Here is a 13,254-nt window from a genome sequence, read left to right on the forward strand (position 1 = left end):
TTGAAGCAATGTTGTTTATTGAACTAACGTGGAATAGACGTTGAATTAACGTCTGTGCCCGGTGGGTATAGCCTAGCAGGATACAAACAGTAGATGATGTAACATGATAGGACACATGAAGGCAAAATTGATGCACAGAATCTTGACATGTGTCTATTTTTGTGGCTTTCTTCCCTGGATAGCATGTTTCTGGAAATACTGTGTGACAAACTAGAAGCTGTGCGGTGAAGGGGGATAAGAGATGTTTCGACGATGCCTGGACAATAACACCTTATCTTGCCACCCTCGCCCCAAGCTGTGTCCCTTATTACATATTAAACGTACATCCCCAACACAATGTTTATACTTATAACCCTAGACTCAATTATTTATGAAAATATATTTTTTAATCCGGTTGAAAAGGGTCTTGTATTGAGACTGGCTGATAATAAAATGAAATATGTCGTGTGGATTGAACGGAACAACTTTGTTTTTGAGAGACCAACACTGTGTAAGATTGCATATCAATTTCTATACAACTACACAATGTACATGCCTCGAACCAATGCTTGGAAGCAGAATGAAGTCAACAACATTAAACACTAAAACTAGGCGTCAACTATATCTTAGTTGACTAATTTAGAAATGCACAGTAAATACATATTTTGTGTAATCATACCACATAAATCACTGACTGCATATACTGTATGTGGGATGCTTTAAAATGATCAGCAAACACACACACACACACACAAACAAACACAAACATACACACTCAAGGGTCAGACATTTTCTTTCACATCATAGTTTGAACAGGTGTACTGTATTATGGTAAAACATATTTTCCTGATACCTAAACTTATTTACATGCTAATTGACTGTAGTCTTGTTGGTGAGAGCTTAATATTCTGAGTGGTAATGGTAACCATCAACAATAGGTTTTGTATCACTAGTTTCAATCACACATAAACATAATTAGAATACACTCATATATTCTTATAGTATGGCTGTGCAGGTCATAAACAACATGTAAGAACTATATATTTACACTATGGACAAAGAAACTCACTAAATTAGATAGACAGTCAAATTGCACACTTGGCCTATTTAGTGTGGCATATAATGAAATTTGCCAGTATAATTACATGAAATAAATAGTCTGTACTTGACTTCATACATAGACCTTAGTTACTGTAGCAGCCTACTATTACACTCTCTGTAAAACATATGGCATTGTGGTTCATCTTGTGCATGCCCTATAGTGCTAAATTAACATAATGCACATTAAGCAGGAGGGGGTCTCTTTGTGAACTTTGATTTCTAGAATGCCTATCTGCATCCTCATGCAGGAATTTATAAATGTTGATTTTTAAACAGTTGACTTGAGATATTTCAATAATGATTGCTGGCCCCTCCCAGAATTCCTTCATGTTTTGTGAATGTGTTACCATTTCCATGGTAACAGTAAAAGAGGAAATGTTGTGCAATAGTTGTGTAATGGTTGTGTAATTGTTGGCTAAAGATTGGTTATAGGTTTACAGCCTCTTATTGGCTACGTCCAGGTAAGCCTTCTCGATCTCGATGTTGGCAGGGCAGGTCTGACTGAACTCCTCCCTCTCGTAGGCATTGTTCAGGTACCTCCATACACCAGTGAACTGGACCGGGATGTCAAAGTCACAGTACTTCTTGGCAGCAATCTATCAAATAAAACCAAACCAAATAAAACCAAACCAAAACAGTTGAATTGTGAAACACTATAAACAATAATAGTCATATTACACTATTTAAGTAATGGAGAATAGAGAATATGTGCGGAGAATGTTCCCAATGGTTCAAAATGGAGTTATACTTCTAGGATTTTTAAACATTTTTTAAATTGAACCTTTATTTAACTAGGCAAGTCAGTTAAGAACACATTCTTATTTACAATGACTGCCTACCAGGGAACAGTGAGTTAACTGCCTTGTTCAGATTTTTACACTGTCAGCTCAGAGATTCGATCCAGCAACCTTTCAATTACTGGCCCAACGCTCTAACCACTAGGCTAACTGCCACCCCAAAATTATTAGAAAGTAAGGATTAGAAAGTAAGGAAAGTAAGTGTCATTGCATAGGTTGTGTACTATAGTCATAAGACATGCCTAATACCAGAAAATAATGAAATTCATATTTCAAACCATTTATGTCACATGCCTATTTGTCTCACCTTGATGACATGCAGCTTGGGCAGCAGGTTGCAGTCTGCCAGGGTGAGATGGTTGCCATCCAGGAACTTCCTCTTGGAGACGAGGATGTTTTCTCTGGAGTTTTGGTTAATCTCTTCAGGGACGGGGGAGGTCAGGTAGAGATCCAGACGCTTGAACTCCCGCAGCAGCGCCTTCTCATGGACTATGGATTTAGAAAGAGACACAGGCATGTATGTCAGACTGGTCTGGAGCTTTGGAGATATTCCTTATGGATAAAAAAAAGCACTTTTAGTTGAGGTTCTCCATTGAGCATGCTTTACAGACCAGGAGAAGGCTTGGGCTGGGCCCTAAAATTCACATCAAACCAGCATTTCATTAAGGCATACACCAGTGCCAGTGTGCTTTAATAACTGAATCATGGGCATTGTTGGAATACCATTAGCATATTTAATTGTCATATTTTCCATTGCCTCATAAGACATGGTCTAATCTAAAACATGAATGTGGACTGACTGAAACTTTACTTACAAGTACTGTTGGCTGGGCTATTCTTGATGAAAGCGGAAAACTTGGCGAAAATGTCAGCGCCCACGTCAAAGGACTCTTTGCTGAGTGGGCTAAGGTGTGGATACCTGAAGGGAGTGGGATGAGAGGAGTATGAGTTTGTTTGAAGAAAGTTAGTGCCATTCACTTTTTCTTTAATATAAAAGTACTTTACCTGGGAGGGGCCAATGTCTGTTCCAGAAACTCCTCGATCTTGATAAAGTCCGTCTTGAGGGTGCCGTTGTACAGGAGGAACGGAGGGTTGGTCCCAGGTGCCAAATCCTTCAGCTCTGCTGGTTTTCTAGAGTGTACCAGGGCATGGTTGGGTGGAGAGTTGGGCAAAGGGCAGGAAAAAAGAAAGGAAGTAGACATGGTCATATATGGGATCATTCCAGCTTTCTATCAATAGATGCCATGCTTAATCATTCATTGACACAGTCACAACGAACACAAAGGTTATCAAGCCATGATTCCAGCAATCTATGATTCAGTAAGTAAAACACACTGGCATGGGAGTGGCTACTCAATCACTCAATTATCAGCATCCTTTCAACGTTTCCTGATCCTATTTGCTCACCGGTAATGGGCCTGAGAAATTCACACAAGAAAGGGGATAGATTAAGAAAAGGTGTTTGTTCAATTCTACACAGAGCTCTTTCTCCTTTCTGCAAATGCTTTAGCCTTTCAAGCCCCGCCCTCTATCACCTCTCTGTATCACACCCCATTAAACAGTTTGGTTTCTGAAAAACATCCTTGTTCTTGCTGAACTCTTTATAGAGCCCTGTGTGAGGGGAACTTTAAACAGATGAACAGGAATTGGAAGGGCGGGAGGCCAGGGAGGCGGGGGCTTACTTCCTCATGTCGACGGTTGTCACGGTGAACTTGACTCCTTTTAGCCACAGGACCATGAAGAGCCTCTGGCAGAAGGGGCAGTTGCCCATGTTCTCTCCATCGTGGCCAGCCTGAAAGACAAGCAGCATTATTTTTTGAGTTTTGGTTTAGTTATAGCCTGTTGCCAAATCTGTTTGTGCTTTCTTGCCAACTCCTAGGGTCATTGTCACACCAAACAATGACCATAGTAGTTGGCAAAACAATATTAACACATCTGGGACCAGGCTAGTTTATTGGTAGTTTATTTCACAGACAGCAATATACGATAACTCCTCAAACACAGAAGACTCATGGTCACACATAAGATAGGGAGCCCTTTCCAAATTCCAATGGTTGATGTTGACATTGTCCATGTTATCCATTACACTAAGTCCTGATCTCCAACCCTATCATGCAATTCATATTCATCTCATGACCAAAGACACAAATACACACACTTGTAGTGTTGGGACTGGCTGGGTTATTTTAGGAAATGCTACTTGAGAGGAAATGCAGGCATTGAATTGGAGATGAAGCTAACAGAAATTGACATCCACTCTCCTCAGTGCCCACCTATTGCACATGATATGACAACAGAGTCTGATTACTGATCCACCAACGCTGCTCTACCTCTGGTATGGATAAACAAATGGGATGGTTCTCTGTGTGTGTGTGTGTGTGTGTGTGTGTGTGTGTGTGTGTGTCCGTGTGATTCAAATATATACCATTATGTACTGTACGTATATGACTTTACATAGATACAGTCCATATCTACTTATTTGCAATATTTATTCCGTTTTGAGAATATGTCTATGTGTGTCAGTGTGTGTGTGTGTGTGCCTGCCTCAGCGGGGGGCCAGGCGTTCCCAGTGTGCTGTCTGCTCCTCCAGGGCATGTGGTGATAAGGTGGCCTCCAGTGTCTGGTGTCATTACACAGTGATAAAGGCCACCCTCACTCTCACTGACACACACACACACATGCACGCACACACACACTACCCTCTCAGAGTGCTGTTAAGTGAATATGAAATCTTGCTCAGATGCCAGTGTTTACCCATACCGAACACAACACCACAAGCATTGAGCCATTTTGTGAAATAGAGGCTATGGCTGAAGTGGATGAAGCTTTACATTAAGTCTTGTACATTTCATTAGCTTTCACATGAAACAATTTTGCGGTATGTTTTTCTCTATTACAATCATCACACCATTTACATCTTTTCACATATAGTTGAAATTACATTCATATGTTAGAATTAACTATGTTAGAATTAATACAAATGATTATTTTCTTATTCTAAACTAAAGGATGAACACAATACTGACCTTTATGAAGAGTTCAATAGTCGGGTCTTTGTCGGAGTTCTGTCTTTGCGCCATTTTTTTCAAAAGCTGGGCTGTGTTGTGCAAAGTTCAGAAATGCTTCTCCAACAAGTGTCCTCAGGTCTCAGCAAAACAAACCTGTTGACTCTGAAGACTCCAAGTCCACGGAAGTAAAACGTCACTCTTCCCTTGAGTCTTCTATATATCTCCGTGCTCTAGTGTGCTGGTTTTTATATGGATCTTAGGAGGCAGTGTAAGACCCTTGTAGCTGGGACATTTTGTTTGTGGGCTCCTTGAGGCTATCACTCTGAACACACTTTAAACGTAGGAGGAGGGGGAGGGCCCTGAGGATGGGCGTGGTCCTCTCTCATATAAACACAGTGCCAAGCTCTCTCTACAAGGAGAGCCTAAAATAGGTCCTAGTACTTGTCAGTTAATAATGGTTAATCAAACAATGTAGAAATATACTTTCACCATGTGACTTAAAACCATCATATCCCCCTATAATGCCAACCGTAGCGCCAAATTGAATACAGTGTTTTGATGATCTGTCACACTAATAACAGTGTACACTTTGACGTTTTTGTCTCTCCCTGTAACGGCCGTCAAAGGGAGTAGACCAAGGCGCAGCGTGGTGAGTGCTCATCATTAACTTTTAATAGAACACTTTCAACAAAACAAGAAAATGAACGACAGCTAAACAGTTCTGTCAGGAACATGAACTAAACAGAAAGTAACCACCCACAAAACCCATAAGAAAACAGGCTGCCTAAGTATGGCTCCCAATCAGAGACAACGATATACAGCTGTCCCTGATTGAGAGCCATACCCTGCCAAAACAAAGAAATACACAAAACATAGAAAACGGAACATAGAATGCCCACCCTAGTCACACCCTGGCCTAACCAAAATAGAGAACAAAAACCTCTCTATGGCCAGGGCGTGACACTCCCTATACAAAGCATGTACTGTGTTGGAATATACTGGGAACCAGTAACACCTCATTTGGAAATGTTTTGATAACTGGTACTGTATGTCAACAAAGACTGAACGTGTTGTGCTCATTAGTTAACTCTCACTAGATTTTTTGTTTTCACATAGATTTTCTGATGAGGATATTTGTGACGAGACGCATGAGACACAAATAAACATGACATATTTGTTATGCTGTGTTAGGGTTTGGATTTCTGACCAATTTTTCAAAAAATGTGCCTAAAATGTTCCATAACCTTTACACGGTTAGTTGCCTAAATATAAAACTAACATCTACCAACATCAACACAGCTGTATTCCCTCCCTGGAAAAATGTGTGATAAAGCGTTTATTGAATTTTATTTTGAATATGTCAGGAATGCATGATACCTGGCCAGGCAGTAGATTCTAGCCAGCATGATTTTAGTGAAACCACATGGGTGTTTGTGGGAAATGTTGGTGCTTGGTGAGTCACAGGGGAGGGGAAGGTCATGGTCATTGCGTGGTCATTGCGTCATGATGGGAGAACCCCCAGCCTACATCCCCTGGGTGAGGGCATGGAGCAGATGAGTGGCAGGAACTGTAAGGAAACGGAAAGGGTTTAACAAAAATCCGTAAATAGCCACAAGCTTATGATCTAAGGAAGATGATTTGGTCGAGTCCTTAGCCCATCGAATAAAGCAATGATCTACTGATTATCTGTGAGGATATAGGTAAATTTGAATGAGCCAGTCAGCACTTTATCAATGATTTGATTTGATTTGGAGCTCTTTTAGTGTCCATTCGGACTAATCTTCCAAGAGTCCTTAAACATTAAAATACAATTTATAATACGAACACATTTTCACATATAACACACTATTACAAACATACATAATATACTAACATAATGACCCAATAAATAGTCAATCTAAAAAATATTGATTCTTCATCTACTATAGTCCCCACAACATTTCTATGTATTATATTTAAATGGTTTTAAATAATGTTTACATTTATATATTGAAAGGTTTCTGGTTTGCTCAGTTAATTTATGAAATTTCTTTATTGCTCTAAATCGAAATGTTATTTTGCCTATTTCTCTTTTCTGTCTGGATAAGGCATAGATGGTGGACAATCTATTCCTAGTATTTACGGAATGTCTGTCTCTTACCAACTGAATACCATTGTGAATAGAACTTGGCCGTTTTAAATGATGTATATTATGAAATAAAATAAGCATGTTTTTTCCAATTATCTTGTTGATTGATGACCAACCAAGAACATTGCGCATGACTGCCACAGAAGAACCATATCTCCACCTTCCTTGCTGCTTTGTTCTGTGCAATCTGCAGCCTCCTAACTTCACTTGATGATGCATTTCCCCAGACCACAGAACAGTAGTTCACCTGACTCTCAATTAATGCTTGTGTTGTTTGCTTAAGATTTTTTCCTGTAAATATTTAGCTATCCTTCTGATTATGCATGCTGTTTTAATATATATTTTTTTACATAGATTAGTTATTTGAGACGACCATGATAAGCAGTTGTCTAGCTGCACTCCCAATAGTTTGGTTTCTGCCACTTCTTCAATTTGTACTCCTCCCATACTTAATTGTATCCCATGTTGTTTTGGCCTTTTCCCAGTGGAACAGACCAACATAACATTGGTTTTCTTGGTGTTTAAAACAAGTTTGTTCTGGCAAACCCACTCCCTGATATTCTCCAAATCTCCTTGTAAAGCTTGCTGTACCTGTTGAACCGATTGTCTTGCTGCATAAATTGTAGTATCATCTGCAAAGGGAAGGCATAGGGAAGGTCGTTGGTATATATTAAATAAAGAAGTGGCCCAAGGCAGCTGCCCTGCGGGCTTCCACAGTTTAACACATGAGGGGTAGAAAATGAACCATTGATATAGGTGGACTGTTTCCTGTCAGTTAGATATGACTGTACCCAATTCAATGCTACCTCCTTAAAACTATAATGCATTTGTAGCGGGTTTCTTATGCACCACAGGAGAACCCAGAATTGAAGAGCGACACCACGGCTGTCTTTAAGGCTTTTATGTTGATCTGCTGCAATAGTATTATGAAAAGACAGGACAGGAACACATCAGTCTCCAATGCAACGCCTGACAAGTTGTTCTTTCTCTCTCAGTGTTTTCTCAGACTCTCACAATCACACTCATACATAAAGCCATAATGTATAGTATAAAATAATAACCAGTCCTTAATACAAAGAATGTATAATCTTAATTCTTAGACAATAGAACCATACCTGCAATAGTATTATGAAAAGACAGGACAGGAACACATCAGTCTCCAATGCAACGCCTGACAAGTTGTTCTACACAGGAGCATGAAGAAAGGTAAAACACATATCCTGTCTCACATCCCCAATACATTGCTAGATACTTTCAGTGTTGATAGTAGCAAAATACAACAACTCATGTACAAAACCACTGCAACACAAACAAGTTACAACGTAAAATCGCCTTAGAGGGCAAAAACTACATCCCCCATAATGCACCACCATCACTAGTCGGCAGCTCAACTAGCCTTCTGCATCACAGAAAGTCATGCTAGCTAGCAACACTTTTAGCACTCTGTAACTATATTAATAGTCTCACATCCCCTTATAACAATATCTACAGCATTAACCTTGGGACGTTTTATTTATTTCACGTTACGGACTTCTACAAAGGAGTAATCTGCAACCCGTACCTTTCTCTCTCAGTGTTTTCTCAGACTGAGGAGAGCGGGAGCTAAGGGTAGTACCAGGGTGTTAGTAGGTGACGTAAGCACCCAGATAAAATAAAATACATTTAATGAAACAAAACCTGAAGATGTTAACATCATTCAGCTACTGTAGCTGCCTACCTAACATCAACAGGCATCACCAGTAGCGCAACAATTAAAATTAGAAACCAAAAGTAAAGTTCCTGGCGATCTGACTCCCCCCTTCTGTCTGAACTTGGAATATTCCTGTTCGCGGGCTTTGGCCACTGACCCTCAACCTGATTGTTCTGTTCTACGTTGTGTACTATTCTAATAATTTGAAGTTTGCTGGAATAACCATTTTAACTCTACTACACATTCATTTTGTCAAAATTATTTCATGATCCACTAAGTCAAATTCTGCACTGAAATCTACAAATAGTACACCCACAAACTTTCCATTATAATGCAGTTCTCATAAACATGTACAAACTTCTTTATGTCTGATTGTCAGATCCTAATGACTAAATGACAGCCATTTTGAGTCAATTGAAAATACTGTAGCGACCCGCACAGACAGTTGTGGGTTAGGTGTTGAGCTATTAGTGGGTTGTGTCGTACTTACCAGTGTTCGCGGGGTCATGCCAATCAACCTGCTATCTGCCAATCACGGGAATGCCTGGAATGTTCAGATACCGGGCAGCCTGGTGGTTGGCGGAGTGGCGTGAAGGGGGGTTGGGCAGGGGGATGGAGCATTGGAAGTTAAGACCGGGTTTTAGCCATTGTTCTCTCTCTTACGTCTGGGCTTCACAAGAGAAGGTCACGGTTCGTTTGTAGTGTACCTTTCATTTATTTGGCGTGGGCTACGGCCAAACAGTAGCCTGTGTTAAGTTGTGTTAATAAACCGTCCATTCGTTAACTCCATCCTCTGTCTGGACAATTGTTCCTTCATGATCTAGTCAGGTCATTACACTGGTGTCAGAAGTAAAAACGTGTATAAAAGTTAGCCGACTAGCTAACATTGGTGAGAACGGGGTTGAAAATGCTTCAAGGGAATCCAAAAGTGAAGGTGGAGGTAGGGGACGATTATGGCCAAGGAGGTGCGTGTGCATGGACGTCGGAGGATCTGGCTGAGGAGATCGCCAGGGCGTCGGATCCCAGAGGCCGCTTGAGGGAGGACGTTAGAGTGATGGCGGCTGAAGCGGGCATGAGTGCTTCGTCTAACGTGTTTCGCGCGGATTCTGGTGGGCGGACCGAAGGGGTGACGTCGACGCGGCGGGACGAGGAATCTGGGGCTCAGGATGTAAACAAACATGGCGGCGCCCAGCCCCCGGCTGCATCCGTATCCGTTAAGACCCCAAAGTATTCCGGTAAGGCGGATTGGGAAGCTTTTCATGCTCAGTTTGAACTGTTAGCTCATTTTAGGGGGTGGTCGAATGAAGATAGGGCACTGCAGTTGGCTTTATGCCTGACGGATGATGCTCTGGCCTGTTTGTTATTGATTAGCCCCGAGGACAGACGCGATTATGGTGCCTTAGTGGGAGCACTGAGGAGGCGCTATGGACAGTGTGTACAGCCCGGGCTGCTGCGCTCCGAACTGAGTAATAGACGCAGGCAACCTGGAGAGCCTCTACGGGTGCTAGCTAATGACATTGAGAGCCTCTCTCGGCGGGCATATGCTCACATGCAGAGCGAGCTAGCACGGGACCAGTTCATACAGGCGCTTTCTCCTACGGAGCTGCGCATACAGACCCAGCTGGCTCATCCTGAGTCATTGCAGATAGCCTTGGAGATGGCTTTGGAGAGGGAGCTGGTGTGGGCTGGGGCTTCAGCTGGGTCTTTGGTGGGGGCGCAGGGAGGCAGACCCTCTGGGAGAGCTGGGGGGCAGAGCAGCCCAGAGCTGGAAAAGCCTGCATGCGTGGCTGATATGACAGAACTGATTCGTGCTGTGTCGCTACAGGTGGAACGAAACACACACCGTGGTCCCCGGGTCTGCTGGGGTTGTGGCCAGACAGGCCATGTGCGCCGAGATTGCCCCAAGTTCCCCGGAGCTCAGGGAAACGGCTCGGGGTCCGCATTGACCGGGTAGTGTGGACCCCTGGCTTTCTATCCCAACCACCACCATCTTCTTCAGGAGGAGCCCACCGGCCCAGACGGGGAAGCAAGGCTCCACTTCCCCCAGAAGCAGACGTGGGCAAGCGGACAGAGCCTGTTGTCGTGGTGGGCCGGACCTGTGTTGGGGACTTTTGTCATGTCCCTGTCACTGTGGAGGGGGTGCCCTGCTCTGCCCTGGTGGACACTGGGTCCACAGTAACCCTGGTGAGGCCAGATATTGTACCAGGTTGGATTCAGTGTGAGCCCACAACTGTGCAGCTCCGCACAGTCACAGGTGAGCTGGCACCCATGAAAGGGAAGGGAATAATGACTCTGACAGTAGGGGGCAGGACTGTGCGTCATCCCGTGTGGGTGGCGGCTGTGCAGGACCCTTGTATCCTGGGGTTGGACTTTCTTAGGAGCACAGGCTGCCAGTTAGACCTAAATGGGGGCACACTGAGCTTCCAGGGAGGGCCTGCAGTCATCATGGCCCCCCCTAATATCACATACACTCAACCCAACAAACCCTTTACTCCAACAGTTAAAGCAGCAGAGACTCATGGCTGCCCCCCCTCCCCCACATCTGTGTGTGACTTTTCCCCAGCCCCCCTGTCACCTACGGCTGTGTGTTACATTCCCCCAGCTACCCCCACGACACAGCCCTCCGTGAGCCCGGGCCGCACCCCCCCAGCCCAGCTACCCCAGATGGGAGAGGAGAGGACACTGTCTGCAGTGAGGGAGATATGGGGGAGGAACTGTGTTGGTCTTGACCCTGAGCAGCAGGAATGGTTGTGGCAGTTGCTGTTTGAATTCAGAGACAGCTTTGCGCTGAGTGAGGAAGAGGTGGGTCAGACTCATCTGGTAGAGCATGAGATCGACACAGGTGATGCTCGACCCATCAAGATGCGTCCCCGCCGTATCCCGCTGGCACGCCAGGAGGCGGCAGACAAGGCTGTGTTGGAGATGCAGCGGGCAGACTTCATCGAGCCCTCAGACAGCCCCTGGGCGGCGCCGGTTGTCATGGTTCCTAAGAAGGGGGGCAAGCTGAGGTTCTGTGCGGACTACAGGCGGCTGAATGAGGTAACCAGGAAGGACTCATACCCCATACCACGTATCGATGAGTCGCTGGACCTGGTTAGGGGGTCCTCCTGGTTCTCCTCACTAGACCTCCGCAGTGGCTACTGGCAGGTGCCCCTCTCCCCAGAGGCCAGAGCCAAAACTGCGTTCTCCACTAACAGAGGACACTGGCAGTTCAAGGTCCTGTGCTTCGGCCTGTGCAACGCTCCAGCTACTTTTGAGCGTTTGATGGACAGGGTGCTGGATGGCATCCCCCGACAGCAGTGTCTGGTATACCTCGATGACATCCTGGCCCATGGCAGCTCCTTCCAGTCAGCTCTGGTGGCGCTACGGAGTGTGCTGGAGCGGGTGGCTGCCGCAGGTCTGAAGCTCCACCCCGAGAAGTGCCACTTCATGAGGAGAGAGGTGTCCTTCCTGGGCCACCGAGTGGGGAAGGAGGGGATCAGCACCATGGAGGACAAGGTGGGGGCTGTCCGAGACTGGCCCACCCCCACCGACCAGCGTCAGCTGAAGAGCTTCCTGGGCCTGGCCTCGTACTACAGGAGGTTTGTACGGGGCTTCTCAAGCGTCGCTGTTCCCCTGAACCGCCTGCTGCCGAAGGACAAGGCCTTCACTTGGACAGGGGAGTGTGAGGAGGCCTTCAACACCCTCAAATGTGCACTGATCGAGGCCCCTGTGCTCGCCCCCCCTGACCTCACCTTGCCCTTTATCCTGGACACAGACGCGAGCAATGTGGGCATGGGTGGGGTGCTGGCCCAGGTGGGGCCAGAGGGGGAGAGAGTGGTGGCGTACTTCAGCAGGACATTTAACAAACATGAGCGCCGCTACTGTGTCACCCGGCGGGAGCTCTTGGCTGTTGTGGCTTCCATCAAACACTTCAAGTACTACCTGGGTGGCCTGCCATTTACTGTGAGGACTGACCACTCTGCTCTCCAGTGGCTCATGTCGTTCAGAGAACCAGAGGGGCAGGTGGCACGCTGGTTGGAGGAGCTTCAGCCGTATGACTTCACAGTGGTGCACAGGGCAGGGGCACGCCACTCCAACGCTGACGCCATGTCCCGTCGGCCCTGTACTGCAGATGGCTGCCGCCACTGTGAACAGAGAGAGGGACGGGAGAGAGCGCTGAGTGCAGAGGAGGGGGTCTGTGCCACAGTGTGTCGGGTGAGCGGCCCTGTCTGCTGTGAGCTGCAGACTGTTGACGTGGCTGAATGAGGGCAGCAGCAGGGACGGGACACAGACCTACAGCCAGTGCTACAGTGGGTATGGAAGGAGTCAGCTACGGGAGAGGAGAGGTGGCAGGTGGTGGTCCCAAAAGCATTGCGGGAGGCTGTGCTCCAGAGTACTCATGGGGGGGTGGGAACTGGACACTTTGGGGTCACAAAAACACTCCGCCGCCTCCGTCAGGGCTTTTACTGGGGGCAGCACAGGAGGGATGTGGAGGACTTTTGCCGCCGCTGTGACAACTGCACAGCGAGAAAGGGCCCCCCAGGCCGCTCTCATGCTCAGCTCCAACAG

At 45.5% G+C, this 13,254-nt stretch overlaps 1 protein-coding gene and 1 long non-coding RNA gene across 2 annotated transcripts; both read right to left on the minus strand.

Annotated features, from left to right (window-relative positions):
- On the minus strand, positions 1-5,204 carry LOC115170100 (chloride intracellular channel protein 2). Its single transcript, XM_029726390.1, has 6 exons — positions 4,904-5,204; positions 3,560-3,669; positions 2,883-3,008; positions 2,693-2,796; positions 2,185-2,366; positions 1-1,676 (listed from the first exon to the last, which is right to left on the minus strand). The coding sequence occupies exons 1-6, from the start codon at positions 4,955-4,957 to the stop codon at positions 1,515-1,517; spliced, it is 738 nt and encodes a 245-aa protein (XP_029582250.1). The 5' UTR covers positions 4,958-5,204; the 3' UTR covers positions 1-1,514.
- Positions 5,205-5,914: 710 nt separating this feature from the next.
- Positions 5,915-7,646, minus strand: LOC115164753 (uncharacterized). The gene is made up of 2 exons (XR_003869978.1): positions 7,605-7,646; positions 5,915-6,452 (listed from the first exon to the last, which is right to left on the minus strand). It is a non-coding gene; the product is annotated as an uncharacterized LOC115164753 (long non-coding RNA).
- Positions 7,647-13,254: the final 5,608 nt, after the last annotated feature.

The sequence above is a fragment of the Salmo trutta genome, chromosome 3 (genome assembly GCF_901001165.1).
Source record: "Salmo trutta chromosome 3, fSalTru1.1, whole genome shotgun sequence".
Lineage (NCBI taxonomy): Eukaryota > Metazoa > Chordata > Actinopteri > Salmoniformes > Salmonidae > Salmo > Salmo trutta.

What these genes read in the sequence shown, in the direction of transcription:
- LOC115170100 (XM_029726390.1), bottom strand. Translation starts at nt 4,957, where the DNA reads ATGGCGCAAAGACAGAACTCCGACAAAGACCCGACTATTGAACTCTTC. An exon ending in CTATTGAACTCTTCATAAAG is followed by an intron (nt 3,670 to 4,903) that starts GTCAGTATTGTG and finishes CTTGTCTTTCAG; the next exon opens with GCTGGCCACGATGGAGAGAA. An exon ending in CAGACATTGGCCCCTCCCAG is followed by an intron (nt 2,797 to 2,882) that starts GTAAAGTACTTT and finishes CACTCCCTTCAG; the next exon opens with GTATCCACACCTTAGCCCAC.